Source organism: Pleurodeles waltl, chromosome 10 (genome assembly GCF_031143425.1).
Source record: "Pleurodeles waltl isolate 20211129_DDA chromosome 10, aPleWal1.hap1.20221129, whole genome shotgun sequence".
Classification (NCBI taxonomy): Eukaryota; Metazoa; Chordata; class Amphibia; order Caudata; family Salamandridae; genus Pleurodeles; species Pleurodeles waltl.
Window position 1 is genome coordinate 180,405,542 of NC_090449.1, and position 19,983 is coordinate 180,425,524.

General features: G+C 42.7%; 1 protein-coding gene across 4 annotated transcripts in view; it reads right to left on the bottom strand.

The window, feature by feature from the left end:
• RSPH10B (radial spoke head 10 homolog B) overlaps nucleotides 1-19,983 on the bottom strand; it is a 232,302-nt gene that overhangs the window by 139,944 nt on the left and 72,375 nt on the right. For all 4 annotated transcript variants that reach the window (XM_069210152.1, XM_069210149.1, XM_069210150.1 and 1 more), the window contains exons 4-7: nucleotides 17,311-17,379; nucleotides 15,544-15,717; nucleotides 13,835-13,920; nucleotides 10,213-10,333 (exon numbers count right to left, since the gene is read on the bottom strand). In XM_069210152.1, coding sequence (XP_069066253.1) covers nucleotides 10,213-10,333; nucleotides 13,835-13,920; nucleotides 15,544-15,717; nucleotides 17,311-17,379 — 450 coding nt within the window. The remainder of the gene's footprint in view (nucleotides 1-10,212; nucleotides 10,334-13,834; nucleotides 13,921-15,543; nucleotides 15,718-17,310; nucleotides 17,380-19,983) is intronic.

The following is a 19,983-nucleotide window of genomic DNA, read 5'->3' on the forward strand; positions in this document are numbered from 1 at the left end:
GGCAGTCTGGTGTAGGTGGATTTTTTATCACCATTATAGAAATGCAACTTTTGGAAAGTGAGCATTTCTCTGTGCTTATCACTTTGGTTTTTTGCAGCTTGAATCAATTCCACGTCTGGGGCAGAGTGACATATGGGCTTTGTGCATACTTTTCAGACAGCCAATACACAGGAGGTGTGACAAGATTGCATCTGCATACTGAGTGATTTCCCTGGGCTGGGAGAGGTAGAGACAGACACAAATGCATCTGTAAATGCTGTGCCCTGGCCTCACACAAAGGGCTCATTCACCCCCTGCTGATGTCTGGAGCCAGTGCTGAAGGAGAAAGGGACATTCCTGGAACCGATAATGCTGATTGTAACCCTCTTCCCTACTTTGTGGAAGCTGAGCAAAATGAGTATAAGTACAGGGGGTTGTCCCCCACACTTTTAGACACTACTGGGCTAAAGAACTGGGCACTAGATGCTAGAAGGACTCACCAAGAACCACCTTGGGAGTGCTTTAGGTCACTAGAGGGACTGCCTCTGCTTTCACCTGGATCCTTGTGCTGGCCTGCTCACCTGAGCCCTGAAGCCTTGTGCCCTCACAGCTGTCTCCAGTGGGCGGGTGGTGTGCCCCTTTCCCCCTGCCTTCGTGTCTCTACAGTGTGTGATCAGCGCTGTTTCCTGCTGTGGGCAGAGTAGAGGGTGAGTAGAGTGCTCCTTGCTTTATTATCAACAGCATATGGACAGTGCTTAATTTCCGCTTCAGCGCCTGAAGAGCGCTCAACTTTGCTTATTTCGGAGGTTTTTTTTCTTCCCCTCAGGCACCGGGAAGTGCCCCTTTGTCCCTTGTATAAGGGTCCGTCCTCCCTGTCGGAGGAGAGGTCGTGAGAAGCCCCCCATGGCAGCCTGGATGCATTCACAGGCACTTCCTTTGTGGGAATCACCGCCATGACCCAGGCGGGAGTTTAAGGAGCTGCCACTGTGGATTGGAGCCGCTGTACTGCTGGCTGGAAGGCAGCAGCCCCATGGATCTGAGAGGAGTGGCCTGGGAAGCCCTGGAGGGCTCAGGACATGCTCACTTGCTACAAGGTGGCTGGGAGGAAAATAACTGTACCATGAGGAGGCGCGCTGATGCACGTGGCTGCCTGATGACTTTGTCTATAAGGTAGGGACCCAAGGGGTTTCCCCATTGCTGGAGGAACTGCACATGGCCTGCACCCTCCCCTTCAGGTCTTGTGCGGGGGTAAGCCCCTCTTGGGGCAGTGTAGTCCAGCTGGAAGGACGGGGAGGGAAACCTCGACAGAGGTCCCGTGCATGCCCAGCCTCCTTGGAATACCGTATTTTGTAAAAGAGGACTGTATATTTCCAGAAAGAAGTGCAGTGGTGCAGTGACTGTCCTGACTTAAGGGGTCCGGGGTGATTGCCTCATCTTCTGCAGTTCTCTGTTCTGTTTATGCCCCCATATGAATTTATGCCGTATGTTCTGACCTGTGGTGATTTGTTATGTTTTGCTTTGCTGTGATATCAAACCTTTCAGGACCTGCAGTACAAGTATTGGGAGGATACGGTTTGGTTTGACAGGTCCATGATGGAAAGATTTATTTATTTTGCATTTATGATAATGATGACCTGACTACCGCTTGTGTTGCAGAATACTAGTAACCTATGTGTTTACCTCACTACTGCTTATTCTTGCAGAGTACTAGTAACCGGTGTGAACATCTGACAACTGCTTGTGTAGCAGGGTACTACTGATACATTTTGTTTTGGTCTAATGATGTTTTGTGCAATACAGTTTATTTTCATATAATTGGTTGTGGAGTTTTCTTTGCAGTGTATTTATTGTTTTCGTCTACCTTGTCAAAATGGGCTTAACCTTTGTCCTAAACAACCAGTTTGATTACACTCATGAGCAATTAAAGGCTTTCTGTAGGGAGTGGGACTATCAGAGAGTGGGGACCTCATGAAAACCCTATATTTTTTGTCAAGGGTGGCATAAGATTACCCACAGATCCCCGGGGGTAGTAGTTCTAAGGGGTACCCAGAGGAAGACCCTGAGTTGAGTGAGGGTTCTCAGTGGGAGGGTTTCCAGACCATATCCCTAGTGGGCAGTAAAGAGACTGACCTGGAAGGAGGGAATGACCGGGCAGGGATGCCAGTTGACAGGGCAGACCCTGACCCTATATATAGGGAATCCCTTGCTGAGCCCAGTATTAGGAGCAGTGTCACCTCCCATTCCTTGATGCCTGATGAGCTCAGAGATGGGCGGGAAGAGAGGGACCTGAAATTGCAGCTGGCGCAGCTGGCTATGGAGGAGAGAAGGGCTGATGTAGAGAAGGCCTTAGTCCAGGAGAGGATGGCAGAAGCAGAGAGGGCCTTTGCCAGCGAGAGACCCGCAGCTGAGCGCAGTCTGAAAGGTCTGGACTCACCAACGCTGCAGGTGTAGTTCAGTGGAAGCAGCAATGTTGAGTGCAGTGGCAATCTCCACATGCCCACAGACTTGGTGCCTGGATTCCAAAAGGTGGAAGACATATATCAGTGTTTGAGGGAATATGAGAATGCTCTGGTAGCACACAGGATCCCTGAGAAGGATTGGGGGACTGGCCTAGGGAGACATATTCCTGAGGAGGGAAGGGATGCCCTACTGGCACTGAAAGGGAGTGACAGGCAGGAGTACCTCCCTGTGAAGGAGGCACTGATAAGAAAGTATGGCTTCACCCCTGAGGAATACAGATTGGGGTTCAGGGGAAGCAGGAAGCTGTCTCACCAGTCTTGGTTGGGGAATTTGTGGAGGATTGCTGCATGACACTACTTAACAGTTTATGCAAATAGTTGTTCCTGCTATCAGCTTCAGACACTAGTTGTGTTGTATCCAGCTTTAAACTTATATCAGCAACACTTCAATCTCCAAGGTGTTTCCTGACTCATGATGACACTGGTCTACAGTGTCAAATATGCATCTGCCATGGCATAACACACCCTGAATCACCAAATTGATTGGTTGATTGATTGATTGATTGCATTTACAAAGGGTTCTCCTGACACTTGATGTATTGTCTGCTTCGCCAGACAGGTAAAACTTTTATCTATTGCCTAATTTTCACAAATAAGTACTAAAAAGAGTGTTCAGCTATGGTCTTTCCACTCAGATAGAGTCATGCTTGCCAATTGTAAACATGCTTGGGTGTAATTAATATGTATCGGCCAGATACCTCAGCTGGCTCTCTCTCCTGCACTTATATTATTTGTATGAAAGAGAAACGTATAGCTCTTGGGATGGGAGTTTGGGATTTTTTGAAGCATTTACCCAGTCAGCTGCTCCTCCCAGGGGATGGTTTAATGTACAGGGGCTCTGGTAGCTGGGAGGAATCTTTTGAACATTTGGCCTGTCTGTGCTCAGCTTTGCAGAAGAAGCGTAGATCCTTGCTGCAGAACAAGTGGTGTGTCCGCTCCTGCCGGCAGGCCGTTACAATGTCTTTGGATCCAGATAACATGATGCTGAATGTTTTGTTGACCAAATTTATTAATGTTGCTCAAATCAAGTTCGCTAAGGGCACTGCAAGCAGTGGCTAATGGTGCATGAAATCTCTTCCTGCTCTTGCTCCTTTTTAGCTTGGTTTAAAATTTGCACACTTGTTGAGTTTTAGATTTTTATGGCTGCTATCCTACTGATGACTGCTATCCTGTTGATGGACTAACCAAAGCACGTAAGCACTTTAAAGATGTATCTAGTTGCCCGCTCTGTGTATGAGCACTGGAATTTGAATGTATCTATCTTCCATGGGGAGGGTCTATGACAGGCAGGGAAGCACTTTAAGGATTCATGCAGTTGTTTTATAAACTAATATGTGCAATTAGTTTTTTTTTCTGAGAATTGTAGTTTGGATCTTTTGGTATTATTGAAATGTACCCCTTTGATGCAAATGTTTTTTTTTAGTTGACAAATTCTCTGTTGTTTTTAGTATATGTATTTAGTGCAATCAAGTTTTTTATTGTGAATACATTGTCTCGTAGGAGTACTGTGTTTTATTGGTAATACAGGGTTTTCAATCTGTGTATGTGTCATGAAGTAGGTGTGTTTTCTATTTGTAGTGTTTGATTGTCTCTGGTTTTAAATTGTGATGGATTTTAATATCTGTACAATTAATTTACTACTGGCTATTTGTATATATACTTTCCTTTTAAAAACTTTCGGCCTTAATATTTGGCCAGAATTTTCCAGTTGCATGATATTCTGGCAGTGATATTAAGATGGATTACCTTTTCCTACCCTACCCATAGACGGCTGTCACAATAGTGTTCAGGACACGTTACAGAAGCAGTAAGAGATTTTTAGGCAAGCCAATGTAAAGGGCATTGCTGTAATCGAGGAGTGCCTTAATTTCTGCTCTAAATACAAGGGCACAATTTGTTTGGGATAGAAGTTGCAAAAAGGTTTTATATTGGAACTAACAGTTCTTTGCAACAGTGTGAACCTGAGGTTTGAGTGCAATGTAACCATCAAAGAGGATTCAAAGGTTCTTCGCCTCCTCAGCAAATATGAGGTGTAGGTCAAATATGTTGGGATTAGCAGGTGAGGGGTGTAGGCCTCATGTGTTGGGAATTTTTAATGTAGATACTGTTAACCTACCCCGAGATCCAAAGACAATAAACTATGTTAGGTTTGCTGATTATAAGGAGTAATATTTCATCCATCTATGGATGAAAGAGAGCAGGTTTTGGACATCCTTGTCAGACTTTGGACATAAATCTGTGTAATGGTAGCATGATGCCAAGACACTTGGTGGGATTTAGACACATCAAATAATAGTCAAACATGTAAATGGAATAGTGATACCATTGGTTCTGCATCATTTAATGAGTTTAAAGAAGTACCCAATTTTAACATGGTTCAAGGACTAGGTGATGGGAACCATTTAATCATTCCAGAAGACACCATCACAGAATGCCAAGATCCACAACATCAAAGGCGAAATCCAGCATCACCACAAGTGCTGCATCACAATTATAGAGGAAGCCCAAGGTCTTCTCCCAAGAAGGGCTATCTACATTCCATGAAGTGGTCTGGCTTAGCCAGTGTGATCACAGTGGTAATTAGGTGATAGCTGGTTGGATCTGAGGTGAAGTGTTATACCCATTAATGAGACTAGTTATGAGTTCCCTGCTTCAGTGATTTGAGATCACAGGTCTCATCAACAGACAAATCATTAAAGTGTTGCTGGATGGTAGAGTGTTGTTTGAGAAGCCACACTGATGAAGATCATGAGGTTTTAAACTGCTCAGCAGAGGGTGATGCTTTTTACATCTACCTATTAAAAATCAAAGAATGAAATATCCTGCTTAGAAGCTTCCTCAATCTCAGTCTAGGAGGATACATTCAGCTGTTTCTCAGTGACTGTAAAATAATGATGTATTCTGTCATGCTATGGCACTGAACTCTGGGGCTGTCCCAGAATTGGAAATAAAGGGTAACCTCATGAAGTTTCGACCTTTAAACAAACAACCTGCTGACTGACCACAAGACAGCTTTTCACGTAAGACTCACAAATGAACATATGCTTCCCCTTGGAGGAACATCTCCATTAGAGAGATCTAAGTCAAACGTGTGCTCACCTTACTGAGGCTCTCAGCAGCTTTCAAGATCACTGATCCATATTTCCTGTTCGATCACCTTGCATCATTGTGAGGAATCAGTAGTCTATCAGTTTATGGTTCTCATCCTTTCTTAGCACTTACACTCAGCTAGTCTAAGTTGGATTCTTTATGTATTAAATGAACTCTACAGAATGAGGATTGCCAATGATACTCCCTTTCACTTATCCTCTTGAGCTCCTATGTGGCATCTGTGACATGCATCCAAATGCAAACAGTCTGAAGCTGTTCCAGCTTTATATGCATTAAAGGTAACTGTTGCTCAATGGGCAAAGAAATCCAACATATTACTAAAATAAAATATGTGAAATTGAAAACTAAAGTAAACTCAATGCCTCACGGTACATTCAGTCCTGAGTCATTATGGGCAGTTGGGGAGGAATAAGAAGGTAGAAACAAGTACATTTCAAATATGAAGTCAACAGCATTTTTAACTATGTTCATATATATTCCACCTTGAGATCCACTGAACAATGTGATTAGCGGGGGTTTCAGGAGAGTGAGGAAGCATCAGCTCTTGCAGTCATTGATCAAACGTCATGAAAATTGACTTTACTCAGATCAGAATTCACTTCTTTTAACTGACACTAGAATATCAAGTGAAACCTTAATGGATAAACAGATATGGCTTTCTTTCCTAAATTACTCAAAATGTAGCTGGTATTGTCCCAGTGCCTCCATCTTTAAAGTGTTAATCTCTTTTTGAACGTGTTCTAACTTCAGCGACACTGTAGAGTAACCTCGCCTGGAATTGAAAATGCAACATTCTGCAGCTCCTCAAATGATCCCCTTTCTGGTTGCCAATTATGTGATAATTTCCCTTGGTTGCAGGTTCTTTATTTCTTCAATCACAGAAATTCCATTTGGCAATCTTGTTCTAGGGCCTTCTATGTGAATCTTGATTGATTCTGTATACTAGTTGCATCTTTCAGGAACCCCAATCCTGCATCAATAATCCACTCATCTAGCTTCTGTTCCTCCTTTTTTTCATGTCCAGGTTTTCATCTTCTAGAGAGTGCCATACAGAGCTTAATTTGAGCCAGTAGTTGCAGATGTGGCCTAATGACACTTGTTTTTGGGAACCCAGCTTATTTTTTCTCCTCAGACTTTGACCCAGGGCAAAAACAAGAAAAATGCCATAGGGGAAAAAAGGAGTAAGAGAAAGATGGAAAAACAGTCGCAAAGATAGGAAGAAGGGATGAAAAAGAACCTGAAATTAAGGGACACAGAGTGTGTGGTGTGGATGAAGGCATGAGGTGAAATAGAAAAACAGAGCAGCAGTGACATTCCGTAGCACCGGATGTCAGATTCTGACCAAAAACGTCCCCGGGCACTTATCTTTTAAGACATTAAGCACTAGTGCCATCTAAATGTTTGACTCTGAGCAAAATGTGTTGAATTGTGTTTTGTTGATCCTTAAGCACATCCTACATTTTAAAGCACTTGGGGAGGGGAAGTGGGATGAGCTTTCCAACTCAGTTTTTCGACTCTGAAACCTTTAGGAACTAGCATTTGCAATACAATGGGTCTCACGTTTGCTCGAGTTAGAACTATTAGCGTTGTAAATTCCTAACTGGACTTTTCTTGCTACATAAATTGAAAATGAAAAGTAAAACAGTTGACATAAGTGAGCCGATTCAAAGTACCACGGATGGCATGAGCGTGAAGGAGAGACACAAAATGAAAAAGAAGTTTGCTTGCAGTCAAACATATTGACAAATGTGCAATTATCCTTTTAGCAGGGTCAATGGCCAAGGCGGTAACCAAACTGCCACAAGCAGGGGAAAAACGTAAAGCATTTACCAATGATAACAAAGGATTTTTGAAAGGCAAGCCCATGAATGAGTGCTAGTGGTAGGCATGCAGTGGATGTGGTTAAAAGCATATAGGTAGATTACAATAGGCCAGAGTGCTTGCGTGCTCAACCTAAAAAGGGGACAGAGTGAAAAGAAGGTTCTTCTGTTCTTTGCAGTCCTTTGGTATTGAGAGGATTTGATGTGAGAACACCCATCACAATCATAATCACCATTGTGCAGCAGGATAAAAGCCAGCCAGATCCGAAGCTAACCATACACCTCGTACCCCTAATATGTGGGATATATCCTGCCTATTAATATGCTGCTGGTTCCTATTGTTCAGACATTACTACTTAATTTATTTAGTTCATAGCAGCATCAGAGGAATCTGCCCATTCACTGAGGTCTGTTTGACTGCCAAATTGGCTCTAAGAAGTGATTTAAACACATTGGCCCATATTTATACTTTTTGACGCAAAACTGCACAAACGCAGTTTTGCCTCAAAAAGTATAGCGCCGGCTTGTGTCATTCAAAGGTGCCAGCCGGGCACCAAATTTATGGAATCCCGCAAGCCGGTGCAAAGAGTGGGCTAACGTCTGGGAAAATTACGTTAGCCGGGTGGGAGTGGCGGAATGGGGGAAGGGGTTTTGCATCAAAAAATGACGCTAGGCTGGTTAGAGGCAAAAAAAATGCCTTTAACAAGCCTAGTGTCATTTCCAGACGCAAAACCATTCATACCACATGAATCCTGTCTTATGAAAGACAGGAGTCATGCCCACCACCCCAATGGCCAGCACAAGGGACAAGTGTCCCCTGGGCATGCCATTGCACCCAGTGCCATGCAGGTGGGCCATTTCAGGACCCCCAATTGCACTTAGATTTTTTTTTTTTTTAAATACTTAGCTACACTTACCTGGGATGCGGTCCCCCATTCTTTGGTGTCCCTCTGGTGTGGGTGAGGATGTACCTGGGGCTTAGGATGGGCACCTGTGGGCTCTTTCCATGGTTTTTGATCATGGAAATGGGTCCACAGGACCCTTAACGCCTGCCCTGACTCAGGAATTAAATTATGGCGTAAGCAGGCTTAGCGCCATTATTTAGGCCTGCCTGCCTCCCTCCCATGCACCATTTTTGCATGGGAGAATAAATAAGGCGCTAGGGTCTTAGAGTCTGTTTTTTGGACGGGAACACCTACCTTGCATCTCAATGACGCAAGGTGGTTTCACGCATCCAAAAAATAACTTTAACTCCAATATTTTGACACTAGACGGTCATATGGAGTTAAGTTTGCGCTGAATTAGCGTCAAAAAATGAATCTAATTCAGCAAAAGAAAGTATAAATATGCCCCATTATTCACATCCGAGTGTCATCCAAGACATGACCTCTGCAAAGCTACGTGCAGGTGGATCTCAGCAGTTTTCATGCTTCTTAAGTTTCCATATCCTCACAAACCTTTTGCTGTGGAATTGTAGCTGGCTTGTCAAACAATAAATTGGCATAATAGGACAGATTAATGCGCTTCTGAAGTTTTTCAGGAATCTGTCAATTTCTTCCACCATATATGTAACTGAATCAGAAAAGGGCTTTCTGACACATGAAACAGTATTTTCATTGTGGGAGGAAAGGGAAAAAACCTTTGCTGTATATGTGCATTTAAACCACAACCACCTTTTGGTGGACTTTCAAGGGCAATTTTTTGGTTTAGTGGTAGGTGCACAGATGGAAAAATATGATTCTGGAACATTTACTTGCATATCATCAGGGCTTTTTTTAACACTGACAAAAGAGTAACTTTATAAACAAGGAAGGCATAAGCCCCAGGGTCACAAAGATACAATTTTTGTGAGTTCATCATATTAATAGTTCTTTCCACATGTAGTAATCTTTAGTTATTCACAATGGAATTTCCCACTTCTGCTTGGGTTTTGACCTGGGTCATGCAATATTTCACACATGATGGCCCACATTTAAGAAAAGTGGCGCTGCTTACAATGCAGCTCCACTTTTCTTGCGTCCCTTAGCACCCCCAATGCCACAATATGTGCACTGTATTAAACATACAGCGCACCATGGCGCAGGTTAGGGACAATAGCATCAAAAATGTTGCCACTATTGTTGTACTTTGCAGGATTAGCGTCAAACATTTTGGTGCTGATCCTGCAAATTACATAGGAACCCATTGGAAACAATGATGTGCCTCCTTTAAATATCTGCTCTGTGTCAGGCGATAAAAATAGCTGATAAAAACGGCGCATTGGAATCTCCTACATTCTATTGTGCAATGTTTGCGTCCCCTAACGGAGGAACACCACCCCTTGCATACATTATGTGTGGTGCAGGCATAATGTGCTGCAAGGGGATACAAAGTGGTGCAATGCATGCATTGCGCAGCTTTGTAAATTTGGTACAGCAAATTTGGCCTCGTTGAGCCACATTAGTGGGAACAAAATTATGCTAATGTGGCAAGGAGACGCTAGGCCCTCTTAAATCTGGGTAGATGTGTTTTGTGCTCACGTGTACCCTATTTCTGTTCCACGTCTCTTTCAAAAGGTTCTGGGGCTCTGTTATTGGTTGGTAACAGTCACAATCGACTTTCACGTTGATAACGACTCCAGGGCAGAACTATTCACACACAATAAGTAACACTTCCTTACTTTCCAGTGCTGAACACAAATTGGTTTTCATCCCAAATGCTGTTGTGGGGTCTTGATGATGCAGTGATCACTTCTATCGCCGTGTTACCCAGGATTTTAACTATTTCATCAACTGTTCATTTACCTGAACTCCATGGACCCAGGTGCCAGTGTACTCTTCGTTAGTTGTGAGCCATCTCATCTTCCCTTCTCCATGGCGAATGTTGTTTTCCCATTGACCTTCATAGATATTTCCACTTTTATAACTAAAACAGATAAATAGATTTTTAATAGACTTGCAGATTCACATTTAATTTACCCAAACACAAAACAAATGTTTGCAATCACAGTTCTATGTTGGTTGCTCATTTCAGTTACTTAGAATTACTATGCAGACAGGCATCAGATTGTAAACGGACAATCCTGACATGTAATCTGGACACAGGGAAAAGTGAGTGGGGGTGACCCCTATTTATAGAGGCTTTAATAGCATAGAATCAATCGAAGAGCTCACAAATGGATAAAAATTACCTATGCAGGACTTGCCATTTAAGTAAGGGCTGGACATACCATTAAATGTCTGAGGTTTATTTGTTTATTAGCGTTCGAACTGCCTGGTCCTTTTGCCTAAAATATTAAATAAAATATATTTACAGTGGGCAAGCAATATCGGTGTTGTTAGCCACAATGCTTATAAAGCCAGTGTGCAGACATGCTACTCAAAAAAGTGCTTATTTCATAAAGTGCTATAGTGCGCCATGAGTTTCCTCACTCTCTCAGTGCCTCAGGCGGGAGGGATGATGGGATCGAGTGCGCATGCGAAAAAGTGTTACAAATGGTGGAGAAAAGGGCTTAAAATGGCCATCAAGAGAGGGCCAATATTTAACCTATATTCAATTCCCTCTGTAATTCTGTTAGAGGTTGGATTATGACATCAGATACGTGTTCTAATCAGTGACTACTTGCTTGACCGTGGAATGTAATTCAGTGTCTTTTTCTATAGGGGCTGAGTTAAAAGCTGTGTAAATATGTAAATTACCCAAATGTCAATGTGGCATAACCAAAGTCAAAATGTGCACCGATGTAGTGCCTGTGCATTTAGTGCCCTTCGTACCTATGAAATTTAGGAACGTGATAAACTATTTTAACATTAATTAAGATGTTTGTTCATGTTCTTGGTACTAGATATAAAACGTTTTAATCGTTATCAATTTTGAACACTTCACAATAGACATAGACATCATTATGCTTTCATTGTGCATTCTAAATCTGTCAAACTCACAAAAGGTGATGAAAGCAATGCTTGCAATAAGTCTAACCACTGGCAATATCTCGGGTAGCACCCAAAACCATCTTTCTTGTGCCACAGACCACAGATTAGACCCGGCCATACGGAAATTAGTCTCAGTCCTGCACCATTAGGAACAGTCCAGCCGGAACTGCCAAGCAAGGACTTCTCTAACACCTTATTTGGGTATGCCTAGAAAGGGTTCCCTTCTCACTGCGCCACTGGAGACAAGCGACACTGGACTGAAGAGCCCTAATCAGGGTGAATGATTATGGTTTGCTTGGATTTCAGTTCAGGGAGCACCTGGACCAGCAGATCGGGCTAGACTGTTCCCACTGGGGGAAGGGTCAAGGCTGATTTCCATATGCAGGGGGAAGAACTATGGGTTTGAATGCTACTCTGGGCATTTGCCAGTGGTTAGACTCGTTGCAAGTATTCCTCCAATCACCTTTTGTGTGTTTCATTCTAAATCTGTGCCATGTTTCCTCCACATGAGCGACCCATTGGGACAGTGGCATATGTTTCTGCACAGCCTCTAAGCTACCCCTAATCTATTGAACACGCTTTCTCACTCTGAAACATGAATTTGAAAAAAAATAAGCAGTTTGTCCCATTCAATGATCCCACTACCCTGAAACTGCAGGGATATTCACCTTATCCCTACTTTTCCCTAACGACCACACACCTATCTCTGTGTCACGTCTTTTTAAGTTTTGTTGTAGTGTCTAGTGGCACCTCCAATATGGTTTAGGGAGGGCAAGTGCTGGAGTGCATGTTTTAGGAAGAGAGCATCTCTATATTTGAGGGTTTACAAGAAAGAAAGAAAGAATTTGTATGGTCACGTGTTGCTGTATCCTTGTTGTAACCTTCCCCGCTGGTATAAAAATGTAGTAAAGGCGTTATCAAAGTGGTTTCCTTTGCCCAAAAGATGGCTTAATAGCCTCCCCTTTTTCTTCCCTATTGTGTTTTGCACCACAGTTTCTGCACCAGGATTTGGCTTGAATGCTGAAGAGGGCTGCATAGGCAGCAGCAAATATATGAAAGGAACCAGTGGATGTAAGAGGAAGCCAGCTCTCTGGTGCACTGTCTTCAGCTCAAGGGGTTGCTCTGTGCTTCAAACATGGACCCTCGGGTAAGTTTTTCATGGGTTTATCAATAGTAATTCTAAGCAGCATCACAGAGGTATCCAACATCTAGAGTACAGCTCTCGTGGATCTTAGCCATGGACTAGGGATCACATAGGTGAAGGAAGAGGTTAGCCACTGTTTCAACGAGAGCAGAACAGACAAGATCACACTTCCAAGGAATTCAAAATGCTCTACAGTAACAACCAACTCTATTCAGGTGTCCACACTCCTAGCAAGTGAATCCGGGCTGCTCAACATTTCACAGACCACAGACCCTCAAGTTAACTGGGTCAAAATCTGTCCTATCTGAACCTCATTGTTCTGTGAAGGAGACAATTTCCTCCTGTCTTACTCAGAGGATTGCCTATGCCTAGAAGATGTATTCTTTTAGTGCTTGTTTATGCCAGTCCAGGCAAAACAAGCCAATTAAATTCTTGTCCCTTGATTAGAGGGAGCAGGCCTAATCCCTAATATCAAGATCCCCTCTATTTTCTGGGGCATAAAACATGCCTGAGCTAATTGTCTTATTTCCAGCGTTCATGAAGAACCTTCTAAATACCCCACAACGAAGGGATTGGAGTCAGTTCAGTATAGCCATTTTACATTTGCTGCAATTCTTCAACCCCCAAATACCTTTTGTTCATCTTAAAATTGGAAAAGATGGAAAAATAAAAATAAAAAGTAAACATATGTAGCCATTGGGAATAGGCCATAGCACACTCCTGAGCCTGGCAGCTGGGCACAGAAAAATAAACTGAAGCAGATGGGTGAGGTGGCACTACTTTTTAACCTATTAGGGTATCATGACATCTGAAAAGACTTATGAGATGACAATGAGACTCTGTGGATAAAGGATAACAGTAGTAGCCCAAACGTGGCACACATCCTCAGCCTCCGGCATCATGACGGTGTATTAAAGAAGCATGGGTAAAAAGATCTATCTTCAAAAGACCACAACATACTTTAGATGAAAATTCACAATCATGACTGTCATCTGAGACAAACTGTTAAAGACAACCTCTTGGTGACTTAACTGCTGGGATACTGTTGCACTTGAGCAGGTTGAAATTCTTAACCTTCCATCTTGAATTTAACAATTTCTTATGGATGGTGGAACCAATTTTTTAATAGCTCTCCTTTATTTATCACAACACCGGTGCCCAGAGGGTACAGGCTCTGTGATATCAGGCCTTTTTAACATGTTAAAGGAACAAAACACTATTATAATGTGAAACAATAGACACAAAATAGACACAAAATATTGTTATTTGAACTACAAAGTACCATATATGGTTAATATAATCAACTTAACAATCATTTCACATGAATTGAAAAAAGAAGCTTGTACATACCATCTGACTCCCCAACCACTTTTCACATTATTCACCCAATTTCCCTCATACCAAGACGATCCATCTTCAGAATAATAAATTGTACCCTAAAAATAAAATATGCTTTTGAGCGACAGCGTTTAGAAAGTTTCTAAACATCTCTTTCATCATCACAGCCTTCCAATGCCACGTTTTCTCCTTATGTTTTAAAAAACGTAATAACTATTTTCAAAATTAGACCCACCTCCTCACCCCCCTTTTGTGGAGAGTGACTACAAAATTCTGTGGCATGAATAAAAAACAATATCATCACACAATAGTAGACTAGCGACAATTTTGTTTCAATAGCATAAGCATTTGTACCTATGAAACTGTCTAGCACAAGTGTCCTCAAGCTTTACCAACAAAACTTATTAGTAATTAATAGTATTAGTTTTCATATTATCAGTATTCGTTTTATACCCAATAACAGCTTCAAATCCAGGACTATGGTGCTATGGTCAACTGATACCCAAAAATGGTCGGTAATTAATATATCAGACCACTTCAGATTTGCTCCAGGCAGGCAGCATGCTTCAGTGCATGCATCCTTGCTATATGTTATAACCTTTGCTGGACATTTAAAAATACTTTAGGCAGATGTGTTACACCCACAACATCGCCACAAACTCGAGAGTCTGAAACATGCAGAAAACAAACAATGATGATAATTACTCTGGACTTCAGCCTAATGGAAAGGCTTCTGGAAGGAACCAGTTATCACATTAACCTTTGATAGTAAATGAATAGTGAATTATAGTTAATATATTCTAGATATATATTAATGATAATGAAGAAGTAATATAACCTTGAAAAGTAATGATGTACAGACAAAAATGTAAATGTTATTTCAGTTGGATGTCAGCTACAATGTCTCTAAGCCAAAGTCATGTTGCAAATTCATACAATGAGCTTTTGTGAGGTCCTATGGTCCCCCTGCTTCGTCTATCCAAACCCCCTTTGACTGCACCATGAAAGTCAATTCCCATTACTGTGGTCCAGCAGGGCTGGTATTAGCAGTCTGCGAAGAGCAATAAGCATATCAGCATTCATTGGCGGTGGTAAATATACACCTAGTAACATTCATGTCCTTCCATTCAATATCTCTGCACATATTAAATACCTTCCATTATTATTACACCGCATAGTTTGGATTTTGAATGGAAATCCTTTCTGGAAAATAGCTGCAACTCCTCTTCCAGCTCCAGGAAAATCAAGCGTTCAAGACCAGTGAGTTCCTAAGAGCCCACATTAGCGCCCCCGCCTGCCCCCAGGTGGATATCCTCCAACAATGGAACATCCAGGAGGTGATCCTTTGACACTGTAACAGTCTAATGTTTAATGCTATCACTTAGGGTGTTGATGTTCCATGGAAGTCCCCAAAACTGATGAAGATCACATGTATATGTGACGCCTCCACGCTGTTGCTGGCAAAACCATGAACTGAACAGAAGTTTCCCACAGAGGTACAAACTCCCATTACCCACTGTAGACCAACATTCCCCTCCCTACACTTCCATCCCAGAAGTAGCTGCCTCTAAACTATAACACATTTACTCCAAAGAAAAAGATGAACTATTTACACCCAATCAGAAGAAAAGTTTGTTAAAGGACAAGAAAGCGTCTAGCTCTTCATTCATCTAATCACAATATTATTAACAGGAGAGCAACCTTATACATGTTGTATTTACCTTCCCATGTCTTTTCCCCTCATTCCAATGTCCAATGTATGAAACTGGCCGAGTACCACATTTGTACATGCCAAATCCATGGCGAATTCCATTTTTTACCTCTCCTTCATATTTACTGCCATCGGCCCATGTGTAAATGCCGTGGCCCATTGGCATGTTCAGGTAAAAGTCACCCTGCAAAAATTAAACATAAATCATACGAAAAATTGCTTGGAAACAATATGGTAACATATCACCCTCGGAAAACAATAATCATTACATAGATATAAGTCCACCTGAATACACCAGGAAATGTGGTCTGTTCATAACCTGCAGATAGTGGGCGGGGCGGGGCGGGGCGGGGCTGGTGTGCGAGGGAGAGACTTTGGGTGTGGGGCCCCTTGCGAAGTGTTAAAGATATGGCATTCTTTTAGGGAAATCTTTGTAGTCTTGCCTGTGGTGAAGGCAGTTGAGAAGGGAGGCGGGAAAGGAGCCAGCGTAATATACCTTTTTGTGCACTTCCGGTGTCTTGCTATATCAGCTAGTTATTTGTATTATGTATGGAGCTATAGTACCGATAAATGTCCTTTCCTCTGCTATCCTGACCTGCGTTCTGCATTTGAGTAAAGATATATTAACCAACAACTATGCTATCCTACTTGAGTACCCAGCACGTGACATACACGGGGGAGCTGCGGTGGCGTAACAAAGGCCCCCGCATCGAGGGGGCACCCTCAGCACAGTGCTCTGGCTGGAGAGCTCCTAAGTAATTCTGGATTGGACCCCTTCATTTAGTTTGCGGGGGGGGGGGGGGCTTTCAAGTTTCGTTACGCCACTGGGGAACAGCAGGCATATATACTCATAGAATAAAAATTGTTATAGAGCGGACACAAATGTGATTGGTGGAATGCTGTCACGTGTTTTTATTGGAGCACTGTCTGTTTTCCTTTTTCTGCGAAATGCAGCGTTCAGAGGTTGCTGCTATCAGTAGTGAAGAACTGATTAAAAATCATATTTCTCATCCGTGCCCTGATAAAATCATGATTTTTCTTTCAAACTAGCTACAATAAATAACATTTTCCGGTAGTGGAGTGGGGTGGCGAGGCGGTGGGGAGAAGAGAGGCGAGTGAAGTAGAATAGAGCGGACTAGGCACGCACAACAACATAAACAGAAACAGAAAAAACCTCCCCGGGTTGCGACTCCCACTTCTGTTGCTACTGTGGGGTTTGTTCACATGCATCTTTCTACGGAATATGTGTATGGTATGACCATGGACGTCATTTAGTGGTCGCCCCCTTGCTTGCCCATTGCAGCACCTGGCACTGCCTTTGTGACCCCTGGCCCCAGAGGTGGCAAATTTAGTGCCAGGAACACAGTGGCAGCTCGCCCTCATGGACGTCATTTGGGACTCCGCTCTCTTTGGTTTCTGTCAATTTTTTATTTCACTAATAGTGAATACTAATGTATTTTTCAGTACCAGTGCAATAAAAGTGGAGTGCAACTAGCTAGACTATGCAGCTGAGGTAAGTAAAATGGTTTAAGTGTACCTTGTGTGCGTGATTGCGGGTGAGAGTGTGTTTGCATGAGAGTGTATGCAAGTGTGAAATTGTATGTATGTCTAAGTATATGTATATGGTGAAAGTGGGGGGCGGGGTCAAAGAGAATGTGATGTCACTTCCGCTACCCCTGGCATTTCGGTAAAGTCGTCCGTGGGTAAGACCCTACACTGCAGTTAGGTGTATAATCGGGCTCTGGGTCTGTAAAATGTAAAATAAATAATAAGTCACCTCATACGTCACTCCATGATTCCATGAATAAGTGCCTCTTCCATGCATGATTCCTTCAGCAAACATCCCCTATAAGTAAAAAACGAACAGGAAACGTGGAAATCACTTTTCGAATCCCATATAGCTATGACAACGCAACAGGATGAATGGTTGTGGCCAATGAACTACCAACAAATAAAGCAACACCAAACAAACTCGAATGGCACCACACGTTATTCACGGCGAGAAAAGATTTTATGTGTTTTGTTATTTATCTTGTGTTTTGACACCTTAACACACACACATTCACAGCATTTGATATGTTGCCTTTTAAAAAAAACACAGTAACACATACCTTTTACTACTTGAGATTTTTTCCAATTACTTTTGTTTGTATTGATTGAAATCTTTACTCAAATATAAACGTGTTTTTATCAGATAAATGTACCTATGTATGTACAGTTTTCAAAAACACTGATAAGACTACTTTGGTGACAGAGTTCTTTGTGTGTGATAAGAATGCACCAGGACACCATAAACTGTGAATAATCAGTTGCACAATCTATAGGAAGCACTGGGAAGCAAAAACACGTACAATACAGTTACAATAATTGAAGGTATGGAGTGTCCAACTTGGATACAGAAAGATGTAGACAAGCACACGTTAAATATCGGAAAATACATGGTTTAACTGCAGAACTTCAATCAATGGAACCTACTGAACAAGACCTGAAAATCTGTAAAACATATCAGAGGTGAAGGTGGCACTAGAACAATTGACCTTTCAGCTACCTTTAGAATAACTGAAAAAAGAGAGCAGTCGTGATCACGGGAGGAATGGAATTGCATAACTTGGGCACATTCCTAGGGAAGGTACTTTTCTTTGTGCAGGGAAGAGCTTCAAGAAGGAAGGATTTCGAGCTCCTAAATCATCTGGTACCAACTGTGATACCAGAATATTAGGGCTGTGAAGAGATATGTGGACAATTTGGTCAAAATTCAATAATCAGGTGTCCTCAAACAGAGTATATATGATGGTATAACTCGCGCCCTCACCATGCACTGCTAATTACCCCACATAATGCTTTAGTCATGCCATCTTTGATAATATCACTGCCACATTTGCAATAATATTATTGATGAGAACACTGTGCAGGGCAGGGCACAAGTTATAGTTACCTTAGAGCACGAGTTCTAGTTCCTTGAGATAAGTAAAGCTATAACTGCTGAATTTCTATGGTTTTGTGTGTGTAAAACCTAAATCTAACTACAACGTCCCTGTAATCTTTGATTTTCCCATTGGATATATATACATATATATACAAATCAAATCAAATCAAATCATTAACATTTCTAAAGCGCGCTACTCACCCGTGCGGGTCTCAAGGCGCTAGGGGGGAAAGGGGGGGTTATCGCTGCTCGAACAGCCAAGTCTTTAGGAGTCTCCGGAAAGCGGAGTGGTCCTGGGTGGTCCTGAGGCTGGTGGGGAGGGAGTTCCAGGTCTTGGCCGCCAGGAAGGAGAAAGATCTCCCACCCGCCGTGGAGCGGCGGGTGCGAGGGACGGCAGCAAGTGCGAGGCCAGCGGAGCGGAGGGGGCGGGTGGGGACGTAGAAGCTGAGGCGTCTGTTGAGGTATTCCGGTCCCTTGTTGTGGAGGGCTTTGTGTGCGTGGGTGAGAAGACGGAAGGTGATCCTTTTGCTGACTGGGAGCCAATGCAGGTGTCTCAGGTGTGCGGAGATGTGGCTGTTGCGGGGTACGTCGAGGATGAGGCGGGCCGAGGCGTTTTGGATGCGTTGCAGGCGGTTTTGGAGTTTGGCGGTGGTCCCGGCGTAGAGGGTGTTGCCGTAGTCCAGGCGACTCGTGACAAGGGCGTGGGTCACGGTTTTTCTGGTGTCGGCGGGGATCCAGCGGCCTTGATCACGTAACATTACGTGACCAAGGCTACGGCTGAAACGCATTGTTCTGGAAGGAAGCATTGGTGAATAAAGCACTTTTGGACTTTCATGTGGTTTTCGGAAACTCTCTACATGCAATAGGAGAATTGTTGGTAAAAAATAAATATATATATATATATATATATATATATATATATACAAAAAAGGGAAAACTCTGGGTAGTTCTCAAGTTTAGGTTGAGAGCAGCTCCAGTAAGGAGCACCTTGCAACACCGCAACACTCACCTATTATTTGTATAAGTTATGTGCCTCTCTAACACTAAAAGGGTTTTGATTTGACGTACACTGGGTGCTCCCTTGTGTCTGGACAAAGCTAAATCTCTCTGAAGAGCTTTTGTCATTTTACAGCTCAGTGAGGATGGCACTGTGCCAATACTATGCTTAAAGATTTTGCTGTACAAATGGCAAAATACTTTGTCCCTTTCAAGTTCAGTGTGGATGGCACTATGCTAATCCTATGCTTAAAAACTTTGCAAGAAAAGCAGACAATTGAGGTGAGCAAATCTAGATTGTCGCTGGTGTACCTGGGTGCTCCTTAGTGAAGCTGCTCTCGACCTAAACTTGGGAACTTCCCAGAGTTTTCTTTTTCTGCATAATTTATGTGTCACTCCAATCCTGAAAGGGTCTTGTTTTGACATACACTGGGTGCTCCCTTGTTTCTGGACAAAGCTAAACCTCTCTGAAGAGCTGTAATGATAGCATAATACGTGTAAGGTGTTTCTTTTGCTTATTCCAGGTTT